Source organism: Glossina fuscipes, unplaced genomic scaffold (assembly GCF_014805625.2).
Source record: "Glossina fuscipes isolate IAEA_lab_2018 unplaced genomic scaffold, Yale_Gfus_2 3, whole genome shotgun sequence".
Taxonomy (NCBI): domain Eukaryota; kingdom Metazoa; phylum Arthropoda; class Insecta; order Diptera; family Glossinidae; genus Glossina; species Glossina fuscipes.
Genome location: NW_023998417.1, coordinates 11701469 through 11722910, shown reverse-complemented (window position 1 = coordinate 11722910; position 21442 = coordinate 11701469). Strand labels below are relative to the sequence as shown.

The 21442-nt window shown below is 33.8% G+C and overlaps 1 protein-coding gene across 1 annotated transcript in view; it reads left to right on the top strand.

Moving 5' to 3' along the window:
* The window catches only part of LOC119634712, a 129738-nt gene that overhangs the window by 90181 nt on the left and 18115 nt on the right, over positions 1-21442 (top strand). Inside the window, 5 exon segments of the mRNA XM_038029036.1 lie at positions 3527-3987; positions 7664-8299; positions 8301-8601; positions 10689-10829; positions 18290-18414. Of these exon segments, the coding sequence (XP_037884964.1) occupies positions 3527-3987; positions 7664-8299; positions 8301-8601; positions 10689-10829; positions 18290-18414 (1664 nt within the window).

The following is a 21442-nucleotide window of genomic DNA, read 5'->3' as shown; positions in this document are numbered from 1 at the left end:
ATTCCTGCTTCTTCAAAACAAAAGTGTTTGCCGTATACGCATGTGGGCGTTATAGGCGTGTTCTTTGAAAAGTTTAGGTCAACACCAAATTCTTTTGTAAATTTGAAGTCGATAGCTTAATTTTTGCAACCAGGTAAACGTGTACAACATTAGACATTGTACAGACGGACTGACGGCTAGGCGGACATGCTTACATCTATTTAGAATTTGATGCTGCCCAAGACTATATAGACTTTGTGGGATCTCTGAGGCTTCCTTCTGGGCGTGGCAAACGTTTTGAAAAAATGAATATACCCCCCCCATCCTTCGATGGTGATGGCTATAAAAGGAAGACTTAAATTGAAATCTGAAAGTTTCCACAATTTTTCTGCAATACTCATAAAAAAAAAAAAAAAAAAAAAAAAAAGGAGATCATCAGATACGGGAAAGGATACTGCAAAAACAAAGAGATACTATGTCGTAGCGAAAGTAAAAAGTGCTACCGCTACATCAGCATTAACTCAAAAAAAGAAAAATTATATGTTTTCCTTTGTTTTCATTTTCATCGAAACAATGTAAACCGTATATGAACGAAAAAACTTCCAGTGCTTGAGACTGCATGCAGCAACGCGAAGAGTTTTGCAAAAATATAGAAAGAAAAACTTTCTACGTGTGCTTTAAATCAATTTGACAACAAGAGAAACAAAAACAAGCGAGCAAGACAGACGGACGCTGAAACTCAAGTTTATAAACTTTTTATATAATAAGTTAGGATATCTTACTATTTAGCCGGTTGCTATTCTTGGATTTTACTCTTTTGACGAAAATTCTTGTTTCATTTCCATCACAGTTCTATTGCGATGAACAAAAGATTGCGGACTTAAAAAAAAAAAAATGTTCTTAGATATAATCTATCCGGGCGCTATTTGTTCACAGAGTGTGTTATCATATTATATGTCACATAAGTGAACACTCTTGCGAAAGATGTGAATGTAGGTCAATATTATAAATCATTCGTGTCATTAGTTATTAGAGGTGCTTTTCTAAGCCTCCAATGACATAATACATCTGCGGTATTTCGGTTGTAACGACTACTGGGATGCATTTGTGTTTATGCCAGCAGTTCTTGACTAGAAAATTTATAATTGCGGATCGTTGTCCCATGTACTCACTTGATCGACTTTCGAATAGACATTTTCTTCCATCCAACGGTGGCTCTCACTTACTTTTTCTCTTGAAACGATCTTTTCTTGTGATTATTTTCTTTTCAAGTTTTTTATTTGTTTTAAATGATTATTAAAAAAAAAGGGACCAAACAACAGAAAGGCAAACGCTTCATTAAACTGTGTGTCAGACATAGATTGATATCTAGATTGATGAGCGCGATGCCTGCCCGCTAACGCGGTTAATTTGCACCACATAACCACATAAAATTGTTTCTTCTTTACGTGGATGTGAGGGCTAAGAGGACACACACAGAAAAAAAAGCAAAGCTTTCTTCTCGAAGAAAATATGAAAAAATCTGCTTATAATTCACGTAAGCGATATTTCTGGGAAAACATATATATATTGAGGAAGGCAAAAGGGAACAAGATGCATCCATGGCCCGATATTTTCATATTTCATTTTATATTTTTGTAGCAAGTCAAGCGTTTTATTCCTCTGTTTATCAAGGTGACGAGATCTAGATCAAATAAAGCCCTTCATCAATGCTTATTGATGAAGAAACTTCTTTTTCTTCTTTCAATAAAAATAAAAAATGTCTCTATTTTTTAATGCCGGTTTAAATAACGCAATATGAAAAATAAACTTTACAAGTTTGCAATAGTTAAAGAAGACCTTAAATTTTTTTTTCAAATATTTACTCAATCCATACATAGATTAATACACAAAAAGAGAAGAGAAGAGGAAAAAAATAAGCTAAAGGCTAGTCATGGTGCATTTATGGTTAATTGAAAGCAACGGTGTCCGTTATTAGAGGTTTACAATCTAGCTACCCTTCTAGTGGTTTGCAACACATTTGTTTTTCTGCCTGGATTCTCCTTCTTCTTATTAAAACAAAAGCTAAATAAATAAATAAACACAAAACCCTACCCTTAGCGAGCGCGCCGAGACAAGCCCTTCGTTGAGCTTATTCACATAGAAAATCGATAATAATTTATATACATCAGTTAGCCTGTTTGTTCATATCCGCTTACTTGAATATATGTTCGGTATTACATTACCAGGAATTAAATGCCAAACCGAACTAAAAAAAAAAAAAGGAAAAAAAAAAACTAACACACATACTCACACACACACAATTATACATACATACATACATACATCCGCCCGCATATACATTTAGACGTTCTACCCATAAACAGCTTACAGATGTTTATATAAATAATAATAATAATAATAATAATAATAATAATAATAGTAAGAGCAACAGCTAAATTAGGTCAGCTTAGGTCGAATGTTGGGTGGCATTATGTAACAAATTTTCATTAAAGTTCATTTCAATTTATTTCAATTTTCATAAGGCAAAGATCTAAATAAATAGAATTTATTTCGTAAATAGATTCATTTAATAAATATTTGGAGAAATAGCAATATTTGAAAGTTGCACGAGTAAATTATTGTATTGGTCCTCATTGTCCTCACAAAACTCTCCAATATGTGGCGGATGCGCAAGAAAACAATTCAAACTTTTCCATACCTGTTTCCCATATTGCGTTTGCTTAAATATTTGCATCGTAATGGCTGGATGGCTTTAAATAGCAGCATCCTGCGTAAACTTGTGCCTAACGAAAAGTACTGCCTCGAAAACTATTAAACCTTATTGCCGGCATGCATTTCGTGAAGAATCTCTCAAGACGCAAGTCAACTTTTTCGTGCCGCTCTCCTCTACGATCATGAGAATTAGCAATGATTTGAAAATTGTGAAGAAAACGTTGGGTATTTAAAATTCGTCTTGAAATAAAAATTAATTTTTGTTGTTCATTTTCTAGATTAAAGTGTAGGGCAAATAAAATATGGCATTACTTATAACGTTTATTGCTTACTTGACTGCCAATTCGAGCGGGCCTGCCCTCTGCACTTAACTTAACTTTCCTGGTTTCCTGCCTTGAATGTCATTGAAAATATTTTTCAAAAGATATATATATATATATATATATATATATATATATAGATAAAGCAATAAATAGCGTAGATAAGGAAAACTCTAAAATTGTACACCAGGCGTGTGCTGCTTGCTGCTGCTGCTGCTGCTGCACCGTCGCATCGATAAAACTCAAATCATAATTTAACGCAATTTCATTTTGTAAAATATTTTTCATAATAAATTTCAATTGCAATTTATTACGATGTCATTGCGTAAAGACGAAATACAATATCGCTATTATAAGTGACGAAGGAAATGGAGGAGTGCAAGAAAGCAAAAAAAAAAAGAAAAAAAACAAAAAAAAACACACACACAATACCTTCGGCTAACGTTCTTCGAGTAACTTATTAAGTCTCATAAATTTTCAATTTTCAATTTCTTCTTCTTTTGCATTTGCAGATGACGAAAACTCGCATATACACGCCATCCTAACCAATGATAATTTATTGGATGGCACAATTGAAACAAATACCGATCACTTTTATATTGAACCATCGCAAAGGTATTCGAGAAATTTAAATGATACGGGTATACATAGCATTATCTATAGGCTAAGTGATGTAGATATGCGTCGACGTGATGCTTTTATGAAATCGAAAAAAAGAACTTCATCCTCGATTGCCTCCGTGGAACATTGCGCCAGTGAACGTTTAAAACGTAGTATACTCTTGGATGAATTGAAACGTCGAATAGCTAATGGTGAGGAGATACGATTATATAACTTTCAAGCCGAAGCCGAAGCATTTAACGTAAGCATGAATGATGACTACCGGCAGCACAAAAGTGAACGTTTAAAAGGCCATTCAAAGGGAACAGCAAACTGTTCACATCGACGATTTAAAAGATGGCTGCCAGAAGAGGTAAAATTTATTTTTTATTGCACTAATCATAATAACAGTAAATATAGAATTAGCTTTAATGGAGTCATAGAACGGAACGAATGATGACATAACACCTTGTGTGGCAAAATTTTTTTATGAATTGATTAAAATTCTTGATAGAAATTTATGTCTGTAACTATGAAAAAAAAAAAAAAAAAAAAAACACACACACACACACACCACCTCTAGTCTCTTGCACAATTGTCAAATCCTAAGCAATTTATGCGGATTCTTTTGAGTTTAATTATTGAATGCAACTGATTTTTGCTTACTTACAATTCGTCTTAAAAGTTTAAAGAATCTCAGAATGCAATGGACACGACTTAGCTAACATTCGCATTTAACGGAGAATTTCATAGTTAAAATAGTTTGTGAAATGTTTCAAAATCAATTCTAAAATACTCCCATCCTGCAATTGATGTCATTGACATAAACAACTTGTATAACACACATCACTAGATGACGCAACAAGAAAGAAAAAAAAACACTTTTAAGCGTTACAGTCGTTCAAAGCGATCATCCACAACCCTACATCACTTCGCCTATTACAACCTAAAGTTAGATTTTAAAAAAAAAATCTACTCTTAAATGCTCTTGAATATGCCGTTTTTCTATCTTCTAACCATAGCTGAGTTTTTTTGCTTACCATCATCTTATTTTCCTGATTACTTTAAATGTGTTCCAGATTTCAAAATCTTTCCATCAACTTTCTCTCACTTTTCATAGCTTGCACTTTGTCGCCATTACTTTATTCTGTTCTGTATGTTTATTTTATATACATTATCGTCGTTGCTGTTGTTGATGTTTTCTCGACATTTCAAAAAAGTGTCATTTGCCTGTTATGGAAAAGTGCCTTATCTGTCAATCGATAAGTTGTTTGTTTTTCCTGCAGTTGAAACATTAACTCCACTTGTTTGAATTTCTACATGCTCTACGCATCTTTTACACTATATATATGTATATATATATATATATATCAATTTGTATATTTTATTTGCCTTCGAGTTCGAATTAAAATAATTTCTTAGTTGAAAACGCCTGAAAATTTATAGAATGTGTTTTCAGCTTACGCAGGCATGATCTCATATCTTTGTTAATTTTTATCAATTTATCAAATTCCATCTTGATTGACAGTTAATTTAAAAATTTGCATAACATAATCATTGTCTATTGCCAAAAAAAAGACATTCTGTCGCTTACGGAGAGGAAATGAGAGTTGTACACTCAGAGAGTGTTCTAGCGGAAAAGAGGAAACGCATGAAGGATAGAAAATAGAAAAAATTTAGAAGAAAAAGTTTTTTATTTTTTATATTGAGAGCAATTTTTAATCCTGAACCCGCCTCCATATAACCGACTTTGCCGTTCTCTATGTAAAAGTCAATAAAATTTTATGGAAGCAAGAAAAATGAAGTGGATTTTAAGTGGATTCATATTTAAGAGAGTAAGAGCGAGGACTTGAATCCTTTTCATATTAAGGTCATTTTTAACAGAGGAGAACTTCTAACCCTAATCGCACTGTTTAGATAAAGAATCAAATCCCGATGTGCCTTGTAGGCCTTGTACGTCAGACAAGAATTACGTAAAGCACCCAACCCATGGAAAATATTAAACCAAAATTTATTATACTAATATAGAAAATCCTCCAAACCATAAGAAACAATGATTTTTTTGACAGAAACTCTGCACAAAGGTTCAGCCGATAGCTCATGAAGAAATTATTATGTGTGCGGTTACTGTGAATAAATTCTCACTGTTCCAATTGCTGTCCTCGATTATGCCCTTCCTGTCCAAGATACGTAATTTTGTTTTAAGTATGAGATTGTAAGTCACATCGTGGCGTAATACCACCGAGTGTGTGGGAAGGGCTTAAATCTGATAATTAAGACTAACTTTAAAGCTAGAAACATTTCTTTTCCTGTTGATGAATTGGAAATGAACCTTAAAGCTTCAACGTGGTCTGACTAGATTTGAAAGTTTGTAATGAGGATGCGTGAGGATACGAGTTAGCAGTGGCCTCTTCGATTCCACTTCTTCCATCGCATTCGGTTCATATTAATTTTGTATAATGGCAGCTTTTAAATTTTTTTTAGTTAAGCATATCGACACTAATGTGATATCTTGGCATTTTTCTGCAAGTATCTTGACACATGCAACAAACAAACCTAGAGCTGGAACAACAGCCCTTTATAGAAATTTGTGATTTCCTTGAGTTAACTAAAATCACGAGAGCATTAAATAGTTGAGGGCGGTGATTAACCCTTCGGATTATATTCGTAAGCGGGTGGCCACGTTAAGCACTATAGACATCTTTCATAAGGTTTCCCTTCATCAAATTATCTTCTATAAGGCTAAAGCATTTCTTCTTCACATTTAATCGCAAATTTTATCAGTGAAATGTGAATGCAAAGCATATAACGAGAATGTTTACAACGCGTTCTCGTTACTATTACTAAGAATTAAAGTGTCAACCACCACCACTTACTGACATGCCATCATTTTTGCTTTAAATCGAACGTATTTAAAAAACGTTAACGGGAAGTACATCAGAAAGCAAACTAAGTGCAACCATTTATTAAGGTCAAATGATTTTCAACAGCGATTTTCTCACCTAACACTCTTTCCCTTCTGTTCTCCAACATATATCAAACGTTCACTACTACCCTCGCTTTTACTGAGACTTTGAACAAAACTTACCTTGTTATCTATTTAATGCTCTGTCGTTAGATGTACGAGCATGTAAGCGGAAGTTTTACATACGTTCAGAGTGGGGTATTTATATTGGGTAAAATTATTTTATATTAGAGCTTCAGCTGGTGAGACCATGCAATGCAAACGACACGTAGAGTAGTATGTTAAGCATAAGATGGAGTTGCCTTTTGGACTCGTCTTATGACACGTCATACCTACAAAGAATGAAGGAATTGTTGCGGTTGTTGCGTTTGCTTTTTCTATGTACGTACGAAAAAAGATGTAATTTTATTAGAAACAATGTGAAACCGACAGCATAAGAAGAAGAGGATAAGGTCTTCATATTCTAGTCTTTTAGCCCAGCAAATGCAATTAAAACGTCATTTACATTTTGCAAAATTGACTTATGTTACGAACTAATGATTATGAAATGATTACGTAAAGTAATGGGAAGCAGAAATTGTTTTCAAAAAATGGAAATATGTTTCTCTTGGCGAATATTTGAAAAGATTTCGCATTCAGGTTATTAATTTGAAACCGAGCTATTAAATCCATCGGATAAAGTAATTATAATTCCACAGGGAATGTTAACATTGAAAACGAAATTTCTAAAGATCGATAAGAGGAGAAAGAAACAAAATTTCTGTAGAACATAGATTGGGGCAGCACTTAGGTAATCCATTCATTGATTGCACGTATCGCCGAAAAGGAGCAGTCAATGTTAGCTGCGGAGCATCAGATTCGAGTTCCAATCGTCTCTCCATTTTTTTTCTTTTTTTTTCGTTAGGTGATACCTATTCAATATTTATTCAATTAAATTTGCCAGATGGGCATCGTTTCAGTTTGAGGATGTAGGTAATCAATCCTCTCCACTTCTCTACGTGATGAGCATTTAAGCGTTCGTTTAAGTCGATTTAATTTGCTTTCTTTCAGTTAAATAATTCAATCAATTTTTTTCCATTTGCAGCTGAGTTCATCCGGTGATGGCAATAAGAATGATCCACCACTGCCCTTAGACTTGGAAGTACCGTATAATGATGATTTTTCAATTTTTGCCAACATGGATAATGGCCATGGCTATGCAACGACGTCAACATCCGTCAGCGGGAATAGGTTTAATAAGAGCAATGATAAATTGCGTACAACGCAACAAGCATCTGTGATAACATGGCGTAATGCAGCAGTGTCCACCATCACGCCGACGTCATCGACGCCATCGTCTTCGTCGAATAAATACAATCGCAGTCGTAATATTATTGTTAACAACTACAATCCCAATAGCAATGATGACAGCAACAATTCATATAACTATAATAACAACAACAACAATAATAATAATAATAATAACAATAATATACGAAAAACTTATACAAAACATAAAAATATTATTGTTAGTACCTATAACAATAACAATAACAACAACAACAACAATAATAGTTCCCGATCACCTTCCTCCTATGATCGTGTCGATGATTTCAACGACACGCCACAAAATGTTGGCAACGGCTTCTTCAACAACAATTGGACAACAATTTTCATGGGCGGCAATGATCGTCCTATACATAAGACTCACGTAGAAATTATTACAAAAAATGGTGCCACCAAAAAAACCCAACATTATAGTTAACAATTACAATCCGGATATAGTTATGTCACCTAATCCTCATAATCCGAATTTCAATAGCATGCTAATGACAAATTTGCTAACAAATCGGGGCGGTAGCAATAATGGTGATGCTGGCGATAATACTGGTTCCGGCAAATCATTGTACGATCGCAAGATTACGTGTATGTTATATTTGCAAGCCGATCATACTTTTTTCCAGAAAATGGGTTCTGACGAGGCCAGTATTGAGGCCATTACGCGGCATGTACAGCGAGCTAATTCCATATACAAGAATACGGGTGAGTAGAATAAACGCTACGCGAACAGAGAGAGCAAACTTGAGGAGTGAAGAGTAGGTGAAGATTATTTGTCATAGCTAGAAAAGTTGTTAACTAGTTTTCGAAAGCCCAAGTATTTTTGACCAATTCCTGCAATTCGGAAATAAATTAACCCTTTTTGTACTTACCACTGCTGCCGTGCATATGTACGTAATACGCATTAGATGTCTTGTGAAAGGTCATCTTGCCTGATATTCTTGGTTTATTTTCTTCTATTTACCAATTACTTATCCGTACCCAAGAAATATCGATGAAGGCCTAAAATCTCCAACCAAACCGAGCGTATACATCATATACTACACACACATACTGAATATATAATATACACAGCGTATACAGCGTACAATAGTACAAAACTTAAATGGGTTGAATATACTTCTGAACGATCGACTGATACGATCGTCTGCCATAGAGGACATGTCCTTCCTGCTATTCCAATTTTATATTAGTCTCTAACACGTATCTTCCGTATGTTTTAATATTATATTATTTATAAAACGTTAGGAGAGCGCATCGAAGACCGTATAATATGTCGACATATTTTCAATAGCATAGTCGTTGACTCTTAACATATCTCCGTTTATAGATTTTCGTAATTTCAACACTAGTAACCCTGATTTGTAATAACATAAGGTATATATTGAATTGACTTACCTGTAATGCGCAACCACAGTCATGTGGCTTTTCACTCACTGAGACGTTTCGTGCAAGAAATATTACCACTTTTTACATATTTCTACGTAACTCATACGCTCTGACGTGTGTACAAAGAATATACAAAAAAAAAAAAAAAAAAAAAAATTGGTTTTTCTTATACATATGCTGCGCATATATGTAGTAAAAGGATGAATACATGTCGGACTCTTCACAGCAACTAAAATTTTTAATTGAAGTGAAAACAAAAAAAAAACAGAGAAAAAGTGAAAAATTAGAAAAAATATACGTCAGAGTTTAAAACATGATGACGCAATGAATTTTGTGTCAACATTGCAGAAATAAAATGAATGAAGTATAGAATTGCAAGCAATGCTTGAAATGTTGCTACCATACGTGCAAGCAATCAAAATTCAAAAATGAAAAAAAAAACAAACAAAGACGAAATCTTTATCTTTCAGACGACTCTTGGATACCTATCCTCTAAGAGCTATATAGGGCGATCGATTGATTTTCTTTTATTGCTGGTGGGAGATAAGCTTTTCTTAGCCATTTTTAGAAAGGTATTTGCAAATAAATCTTGATAGTTCTTGAAAGGACTTTTTCGAATTTTTTTTTTTTTAAACTTTTTCGTTTTCTAATTAAGGACTTTAACTAATAGTAGAAATGCCAAGACAAAATCAATCTTCTCAAATTTATCTCAGTAATTATGAAAATTTCCTTCAACCGCAATGTCTCTAGGGCAAGCAAATCGGCCAGCAAGACTTACATTGTAAAATCACTAGAAAATTTTAAATTGATTACACAATTCTCATATGCTAAAGAATCGATTTACTTGTGGTTTTTCTTTCCGTCACTAATAGCGTAACTAAATTAATATACCTTAACAACCGTGTGAAAGGAAAAAAGCAAAAAAACTTCCAAGGAAAATGTTTGATATTTTCATCGACGGAAAACTTCAATTTTCAGTGCAAGTTTTTTCTCCGTACACTTTTTTCCCTACTATGTTAACATAAGAGACAGTGTTTGTGGCTACAAAAAAAAAAAAAAAAAAAAAAAAAAAAAAAAAAAAAACTGCATAAAAACATACATTTTTTGCAAGGTCTTATAGCTAAAATAACAAACAAACATACCCACATATATGCATGTGTATAAATATGTACCAGTATATATATATATACGGGTAGCGCACGTCTATATTCTAAAACGAGTTATTATTATATTTTCTATTGTTATTGGTACACTTCAGAAAATATGTTATATACATAAATATCATAACTCATGTGTATATTTGCGTGTGTTTGCTTGCGTATTCCCCGCTTTTTATTCTATTGAGTTAAATAAGAAAAAAAATTATTTTTTTTTCTTTTCTGATGCCATCCATATACCCGCAGATTTCAATAACGATGGCAAACCGGATAATATTACGTTTATGATAAAACGAATTAAAGTTCATAACATGAATGCTGTTAAAGATCCTTCCTATCGGTTTCCCGGTAATTATGGCGTTGAAAAATTTTTGGAATTATTTTCAGGTAAGTTTTTTTTATATTGCGTTTTTTTTTTCATTTACACGTCAATTACAGTAACGCCTTTATTTACATCAAACCGCAAGAAATTTTCTCTGCTTTACTGTTTACATGTTAACAAATTATTTCTTGCCTCTTATACCTTATGCTGGCTGTATAAATTAAAATCTTACTTACTAAATTTAATGTCATGGTATGTGGCCGCAAAAATTCCTTAAATAGATTTGGTGACTGATGGTGGAGAAATTATGTCCACTGCTCAGAATTCCATTGCAGGATAATGCAACTTTTCTAGCGTGTCATCTGCGATAGTGTATTTTGCTCAGATTCTTCTTAAAATAATTTAAATCAGAGAGAACGAATAGCAAGAAGAAGCAAAAATGTCAATCTATTATTATTATAAATTTAGCCAGAGAAGAAATTCTAAGACTAAAGTCTTAAAGTACTAGCATCTAAGGCTTTCGGCTTTATTAAAAACTCTACCGCACTTGAGATTTGAACCCACGACCATTGAGTTGCTAGTCAAGACTCTTGTCTACTCAGCCACTCAGGCGGATAAATTTCAATCTATATCTGGATATCGGGATCTGAAGCAAGTGTCTGTTTACTCAAAGTATATCTGTAGAAATTCAAGTTGACGAAGTCGAGAATGCAAAAATCGAATAATTTCCATTGAATTTTTGAAAATTTTTTCCTCTAAAAATGGTGTTGAAAAGGTTACGATATTTGCTCGTTTCAAATTATCAAAGTAGAATAAAATATCTTTATGACAAATTTTATGCGAAAAACGTTGACTTGTAAATAAGTGTAATGTCACTCTTAATGGAAAAATAACTGAGGCTTACTCAAATTTCATTTTTTTTCTTTCCTTCTTGTGCACTCAGTACAACCTCTTCGACTACGTTCGATGGCATTTCAGTAGAACCATTTTATCTTTGCTTGTATGTTCGTTTGTTCACTTACATGCTCAAGTTATGGCTGCGTTTTTCTAAATTTCATCTAAAAAGTTGAAGAGCCATCAACCAATGCAGTTGCACTCAATTGAGCTTACGGCTAAAAGCATGTTTCATGAATGTATATATAATCAACGCGAATAGCGCAATCGATTAAATTCAATGCTAGTGTATCTGTCCACCCCTTTGTTGAAACCATTGCGACTTTGTTTAGAAGAAGAATTGATTGAATGAATTGATTTTATTTAAATATTTTGTTCTCCCTCTTGCCCGGTATACGGGATAATATCATCTTTTGTTCACAAAACATAGCATAATTCTTTCGTATTTAAATAAAAAATTTCAAAAGAGTTACGGTTTATGCAACATGAGAGTTTAAAACATTTTTTACAAATTTTTAAATAACGATAAGCTAGACGCCATATAGGGTAGTTATGGATAAACGAGTTAAGGTATGTGTATAAAGTACGCAGACAAAAAGAGTTTTTTTTTTTTTTTTTTTTTTTTCAAAATGAAATCAAATGAAGTGAAATGAAATGAAATGAAAGCATTTCTTTGCTACTCATCGTTTGTCATGGCGCTGTGGGTTAAATTTTTTGCACCTAGAATTCGAAACTAATATGTATACAGAGTGGGAAAATATTCATGTCATCAAAAAGTATATCGCTAGTATGCTTGCCAGTTGAAAGCTGCAGCTGTAGCGGTACGATAAATTCGGAAAACCTGATTTCGTCAGAAGCGCACTTCCATTCTATTTTGAAGATCATTGCTTTTGGCCTCTAATCAACAAACTTAATGGGGTCGGAACATTTCGATGATTGTGAGAGCATTTTTTTCAACTTTGTTTTGATCGCCAATTTCGTGACTATTTTCACAAAATCGAAAAATGTTTAAAATTTCGCTTAATGTGGACGGGGTAAGTATCTAATGAAACACGAAAAAAAAAATTACTAGGTCCGTAATGACTAAGTGTCCCTCGTTTACCCGTATAAAACTTTAAGATGGGATCCTTCATTTTTTTTTTAACTAAATAGCAATTGAAACGAGTCAAATATCCGACACAATAGTCAAACAACAACATTTAAATAAGATCAATATATATGGTGCGATATATAGAATAAATGGATTTTAACTTGATCAGCGAATATCACCTACTGGTCTACTTTTAATAAAAGACTCTGACTGAAATCAAAGATGATTTCTTTCTTGTCTTCTACAAAGACTCTTTGTATTATGGAGAAGGAGTGCAAAGCGCATCATCTTTCCATTTCAGTCCAATCTAATTTTTTCTAATCTTAATCGTACCGCGTCTGTTCTTGTTTACACTTATATATCCAAAGGACTATGTTACAGACGGGGGCTATGAATTCTTTGAAAATGCATGTCACGGCATGGCATCATTCGAGATTAAAGATGTGACACGTAAAGACATAACTGTATAACTGTTACCAGGCAATAGATACTCAAAGTCACTCCGTAGTGAGATTGGGATGAAATGGTCAACCGGTTGGGCGATATTCTCAACGGGTGTTAAGATGGAAAATTTTGTGGTTAGAGAAGTTGATAGAGTGGTTGATATATTCTTCAAATGGTCGCGTTTATATGTACTCTTAAGCGCATATAATTTTCCGAAGGACGAGAATAAATTGTAGTTCGTCTGGCTTTTAAAATAAATTAAATATTTTATTATTTACAATTAAATAAATTTTTTAATATATATTTTATAGTAAATTTTATTTATTAAAGCATTCGTTACGAGCAAATATCTGAATCGATTTTTTCCTTTTTTTCGTCTGCTTTTGTTCTTTCCGACTGCTATGTGGGGATTTTTATGCATTTCATTTGCAACAAATGCAAATTTTATTCTTTCACTTTATATGAATTTACAACATGCAAAGCTATACTTATGCATACGCATATAACATACAACTAACATATACATGCATACATATATGCATTATGTAGGTGTGCACGGACCTGCACATACGCAGACATATTTATGCATTTATATCAATATTGTATTTATGTCTGAGTGTTGCACACTAAACAAAATAACGTCGGCAACTCATTCTACCACACACACACACACACACACATACACATACATACATACACACAATATAAATTAAAATTGAAAATTTGTTTTTAAGCAATATCATGCATTGCATACAATGCAATGCAATTGCGACCGTATGCATACCGTGCCGTACCGCATTCCGATTAAACATACATATGAATGTGCATATTGGTTTATTTATTATGCACATCGCCCAAGTAAATGGTTATACTAACAAGATTGTGGCGCTTGAAACCCTTCCCAAATATGCACACAATATATTCAAGATGCCCGCAGATGTCCAAGAATAATCTGGTATTGTTGTCACATGCACATTGTCTGTCTGTTTGTGCGTCAGTCCGTCTACTTACTAAGTTTTATAGATCACTAAAGTTACTAACATAACTAAAGATAAGCTAAAATTTATTGTTTACAATCCAGGGTAAATTGAAAGGCAAGTCTTCTCGTTTCCACAAACACGACTTTAATAAACACACACACATGGAAACGAAATCAATTATTGAAAGTGAATAATTGAAAAAATTTGTGAAAATATTCTCAACATTTTCAAAGTATTTACGTCAGTTTCGTACAAATGTTAGCAAATAAAAATCGGTTATGGTGAGGCAACGACTTCTCCGACTTCCATGTTATATTGTAAAAATATTTCCATTCAGTTTATCAAGCGATTTGCATAGATTTTGTGTATTTAAAATGGCAAGCATCACAAGTATGGCGTTAAGTCGGATATGCTTCTCTTACTCGTTTACTTTTTTTATAAATTGCACCGAAAAGAATTATATGTTGGCGCTGGTGTTCACAGGTGCTTTTTAAAGACCACATATATACAAGCTCACACCTATGTGTGTAAGCAAGTGTGTATAAGCCATATATTTTGAAAGTGGCTAAAATCCATTTTTCGAAAACACCACAAAATGGTTAGTTTTAGATTTAAAAAGTTCATGTCATATTTCGCTGCGAAGTAAATTATTACGAAAATATTATAAATAATTTAAAAACTACACGAAACATAAATGGAAAAATAAAAAAGATTTAAGTTACTTTCCAAATAAACGACACATAGATGTGTTGACTGAGAATTATTGTAGTAACTTTTCTGTCCACCCACCCAAGAATGGGAGGTATATTCATTGTGTCAACGCGTTTGCAACGCGCACATGGAAGCTTCAGAGAGCCCATAAAGTATATATATTTTTGATTAGTATCAAAGTCTGAGCAAAGCATGTCTCTATCTCCATCTTGGGCGCAAAAACAAAGTTATCGACCTCACATATGGCATAACTATTGGAAGTTATTGCGCGCCGATTGGTATTAAAAAAAAATATATCGAGCCGTTCCAAAGGTGCGCCTACAGTAACAAAGCAAGCTTCAACTGTCCCATAAAATATACAAATACTTGGCCAGTTTCATATTCAAAATGCACATAAGAGTGTTCCTCTGTCCTCCGTGTGTTAATCCGTCCGTCTGCCCGTTTGTCCGTTTGCATAGTATCTATGATGCACATTCTCTCGCTCGCAAGGAGGGAAATGACTCTAACCGGTCTACAAAGCCCACAGGTCTTTATGGCCAAAACTGAGAAAACTGTTGTTCTGCGCGTCTCTTGCTTGTTGGTTATAAACTGTAGCAGGTATAGGAGTTAAATTTCCACAAAATTACTCTACAAAAATAGAAAAAATCAACCACGCCTATCCAATGTTATGGAGTACGCCAAACTAATTTTTCCCTTCTTTTTCTCAATCGCTTATAGGATAACGGTAATGGGTATAAAAGATGCGGTCGCAATCGAATATAATTTTCTTGCTTGTTTCATGCTGTTTTCGTTCTAAACACAGTGCGCGTTTACGTTGGCAACAATAAGAACGTTTACAGGAAAATATAATTATAAAAAGAATTTAGATTTGTATGTTATCGGGACGATGTAGCAATGATTTCTCCCCCTGTCAAGCTAAGGGGGCTTTGCTTGTCAAACTGAATGCCTTTATGGTTTTCATTGTTATTAGGCTTATTGTGGCTTCAATCGAGTAAGGCCACACCTTATGGGCCGTCTTCCGCTTCAGCGAGACGAAAGTGCACTAATCAAGTGATAAAATAAAATTTCTTCTTAATAAACCTCTGGCTAATTTACGGAACAGATTTAATTAAGCATTTAATACCGTCACTGATGAAGTTCGCATTTTCACCTTTCCTAATAAGTGATCTTTAGAATTCTGCGTAAAAGTTTTTCTTAAACCATTTCAACTGAATACTCGTTTTCACGATGTCATATTTTACCAGCATACTCGTCTTGGTATATACAACAAATACATTCCCTTTCGTACGGATTTTTACTTACGTGCATTTATATCTGTATATGTATATATACATGAGCGTGAGGGAATATGCAACAGCTCACAGTGGCGCGCAAACGCGTGCAATAATGTACAATAAAAAATAATTTTTTATTATCTTTGCTATAAATCCTCTTTTGCTATACTCCTTTGCTATAGCCTGCACAGCATACATTGGGTAATCTTGTTGAGCTTTCATTAAATAGTCTTTTAAAAACGAAAATCTACTCGTCGCAAAGCCACGAGCAACTGGGAATGTATTCCTTACACAGAAAGTTAACCAATTAACGGCAATTGATGTACATGTACATAATCCATTCAAAACTTTATTTCTCTGCAGTTGACATGCGGTGACATGTCGCAAACCAAAAATTTATATTTACTTGAAGAATTCCAAAAACACAATAAACGCAAAGCAAATATAACTTGGTGTTTTTTTTTTCAGCTGAGAAGCTCAAACTGACTGAACAAAAATAATATGCTTTGCCCGCAATCAAACTCGATGTATGCTGATTGTCCACGATTGCCACATATGAACTGATAAAACCTATTGCCCTCAATAACTCAACCTACTATCACAAATCCCGTTCACTTGCAGCCAGCTTTCACTTCTCCTAAGTGGTTTATACAAACGATAAGAGCATTACCATCTCTTTAATGCTCCGGGCCCGAAGCACTCACACGACGTAAAATGGTAATTGTGAAGTAGTGGCTTAGGAATAGAATATGCCAATGGGCCTAATGACAGCACTATACAACGATTCTTTTAGGAATTTTCACCCAATGGAAAGACTCATAAGTCCTACTCGGTGATGGCCTCCGTTCAGGCTAAATGTGTGTTTATCGTTGTAATTAATTTTTGCTCTGTTACACGTTATTTGAGAAAATTTAATTTACCAAAACCAACTTTGCTTTCGCTTTCGCAAATCCCGCGGAACGACTCTGCTGCACTACTGCAGGATGAAGAGAGAGGCCGCCGTTCAGACTATGTTGTTGCATAATCGCCTCCGTCTAATCACTGTCTCTTTGTCTGCTTTTCCTTCAGCGATTATATTCTTGTTTATTTCCGCATCCAATTAGTGATTCGTTTCGCGTCAATCTTTTTTTGTACGAGCTCTTTCACCCCGCCTGCCCATTTCACACTGAACGATCGTCTTCTTATTTGTTCTTCGATTCTCGCTACAATTCAGTTCACGATCTAGTCTACTCCCAACTACTCTCACTTTGCTTGCTGTCCCTTTAGCGATAATCCTTTCGTTCATTTTCTAGTCTTTTTTCTATTAACTTGACCGTCAATCTACTCTCATTGGAACTCTCCTGCTTGGTTTGCCATTCTTCAGGCAATCGTCTTTTTACTCGTTTCCGAATATCGCTGAAATTGACTTGACGTCCATCCTTTTAGTTGTTAGTCTTTAAACAATGCTTCCAAGCCTTACTGCGATTCACTTTGATATTTTTTTTTTTTTTGCAATGAACTTGTTACTAATAACAAATTAATTGACAATCGGCCATTAAAAAAAAAAAAAAAACAGGCGCTTTATTCGATACCGCGCTGAAAGGACTGGACGCTGACGTAGCACTGCCAATCTACTCATATATGTTCGGTCAATTTATACATTCTTGTTAATTATACTTTTCTTACTTCTCAAGTCTTATTAAATGTTAAATGTTTAATGCCTCGAAAAGGTTTATCTTTTTAAGCTGCAATTTACTTGAAATCGACTGAGAAAAGATAAATCGAGTCTCGTTTATCTTTTATATAACTTTTTATCACACAGAGACATGTGTGATTAAACGATTATTCAGTTAAAGAGACGAACAAAAAACCACGCAATACTTCAACTACACACACTCGCACAAGTAATTCCAACTTTACGTCAATATACGCATATGTAGGCCATAACATGTATGCGTATAAACGCTAGTATGTCGGCATATAATTTTGCGTTTTCTTTTTATATTTTATTTTTTGCGTCATACATTCGAAAATGTTTTATGTCGACGGAAGTGAATAAAAACTTGCAAAAATGTTAACAAAATTTCAATAATCGATATTTTTTAATATACTTCAGTGCTTTTCTTCTTCTTACATTTTCTTGTCTCTCTCAGAGGAAGACTACGATGCATTTTGTTTGGCGTACATGTTTACTTATCGTGACTTCGAGATGGGAACGTTGGGTTTAGCTTGGACGGGAGATTTGAAAAATGCCGGCGGCGTATGCGAAAAGAATGGGGTAAGTAGCAGTCATCATAATGAGAATAATAATTTGTTAATGAAATAAATATTAATGCTGTCACGTTACTCTCCACTCTATGTCCTTTCGATTTTTCGTAAATTATTCTCGAAATAATATCTTGCATATTATCTCGGGCGGATGAAAAACCAATTTTTAATTAAATTTTATTACGAGATATAAAACATTTTCAATTTGTTTTCAATTCCCCAACAACCAAGAGAGTGTGGAGCATGGGGGGGGGCGAGGGAAAAAGAAGGAAGAAAACCCGCATTGAACCAATTTTTAAATGAAAACAATATCCGTAGAATTGTTAAACTTTCCAATGAAATTCATTCAGTTGCAATGTCACTGTTTTATGCATATCCGGTATTTACATATGCATGTATTTTACGCTTATACATATTTGCTATTGCAATGGAATTCGCAAATACAAGGCACAATCGCCCGCACGTACATACGCATATACGCGTACACATGCACATGTACATCCATGTATGCTTCAATTTTTATTATGATAAGAATTTGCGGTTGACGAGAATGCAATCGCAGGAAGACAGTAAGAGCTTCGCATACGAAAATCTGCATAAACAAAAAAAAAAAAAAAAAAATTCGCGCAAAAGTACAATTATTGGTTTGTGTTATACAATTATAATTGTGTTCTACAATCTACATGTGCACTTGCACTGAATGCAAAGGGAAACCTTTAGACGCGAGAATCTTTTTCACAATTTTCATCAAATAATTATTATTCAATATTTTAATTTATACGACACTGTTTATTTGGAGTACAAAACTTCAAAACAAAAAAAAAACAAAAAAAATGGGAAACAAAATTTAGATACAATGAAAACTAAAGAACATGTATTTGGGTTAAATTGTCGTGTATCTATTGCAAATTTAAAAATAGCGATAGCGTCAGTATGTGAAATGATACTTTGAAAATCTGACGACTAGAACAATTCTCCACTAACTTAAGAGAAAGATTAAGATGCCATCTATATATATGTTAAGAAGTAGGAAACATGGAACAGGAATGATAAGAAATAAGTAACTAATTTTAGAAATTTGGTCTTACATAGATTCTGGACAACTTTGTTAAACGCGTTTTGCATTTAAATTGAGAAAAAAATTCGAAATGAAACATTAATGGCCAGGTCGGGACAGATAGCGGGAAGGAGAGCATTGATCATTAATCATATTGAAATTTTATTTTGAATTTTATTTTGAAATTTTTTAATGGGTATTGAAAGCTGCCATTAGTGCTCGTATCGTCGTTAGCGATAGCATTAATATCCACCGATCAGACAACGTTAGCATATATCATAAATCCGTGATACACCGAATTTTATAATTTTGCGCTTAACTGTAGGAATTAAATTAGCTTTAGAATCGCCATTACAATTATTGTTAGCATTGGCAGTAATGTGAAGCATCTATCAGCATTAGCACTAATTGCCAAATATTTCGAAGCGAATTTCTTAACATTAGCTTCTTAGCATTAACACTGACTTCCATAGATGGTTAGTCTTATCATTCAAATTAATATTTGCATTGCCATTAGCAATACAACTAGCAGCAAGCATTCAAATATAATTAATATACCATCCATACGTTATCTCTTATCCACATACTAACGCATTAGTTTTCGGATTTAGCATTACAATCAGTAGTTGCACAGGCATTAGCATAAGCGTTACCTTAAGCATTAGCATTGGCATTAGAATTAATATTCCAGTAACCAACCAGCATTAGCGTGCACTGTCAATTCATTATTCATGCAATAACGAACTTCAGCATTAACAATCTATTTAAAATTAGCCTCAGTATTAGCATAATTATAGCATAAACAGTAAGTAGCATCAAAGTTAGCATTGAAATCAATCAATGATACGAAATTTGCTTTCATCATCAATGTTCACAAATTTTCCTTTTACGCATTGCCCAATTTTCCATTTCAACCTTATCGTTACCATTCGAAACATTTTGTTTTCTCTTTTCCCCCAAATTCATCCTCTTCTTATCCGATTGGCATTTCTTACACAACCCAAATGACTTAAACTCCAACTTACAGTTCTAGTGGTAGAAACACAAGCATGACTTAATGCATTCAATTATTTAGACTAATCACATAATGCATGTTTCGTAAACACTGTCCACTATTCGTATTACTATAACCTAAGACTTAAACTACTTTAATGAGAATATCATGAACAACATGTAAACGATAACTTTCCAACTAATAATAATATAAGTTATTCATCATATTTTAACTGTGGATAAATATTTCTTTAATGATGCAATTTTGTTTTTTTTTTTTTTTTTTTGGATCATGCACAACACGCAGGCAAACCTTCGAACACGTACACGCACTCATTCTATGTTAATTTTGAGTCATAGAGACGAACCTAATGTGGTCACATCCAGTACAATAACAATTCTCACACTTGTACATAAATATTACAATCACTTTACAATACGTTTAACGTTGTTAGTGTTGTCGTGGTGTGGTTGCCCTTAGTGAGTGATAGATAGTGTGTTAATAGAACCATATAAGCTTACCTCGATTACGTCTGAGCATTTGCTAAAACAAAAATTAAGGTCAAGTGATAATTTTTAACACAACTGCAATGGTCATCTCCCTTTTGACCCACAAATAAACAAGTGAGCAAACGAACACACTTGTTCGGGACACATATTTACGATTACACATTACACATGTACGAATAAACTATATTTGTGTATATGGCCAAGCTATGTTCTTTATGTGTGTTATATATATTTTTTTAAATACTTTTGGATACAATTTGAAAAGGTAGGTAGGTAGGGTGAAAATAAACAAAAAAAATAAAAAAAAATAAAAGGAAAAGAAGAAAAATATAGCAGAGCAGCAGTTGGGAGGAGATACGTGCATGTAGGCACGAAAGCATGTAAGATGGGATTGAGTCTGTGTCTCCGTCATTGAATTGGAAAATTACATCGAAACGTTTATTGCAAAAGCATTTCTACATGCATGCACCAACAACTG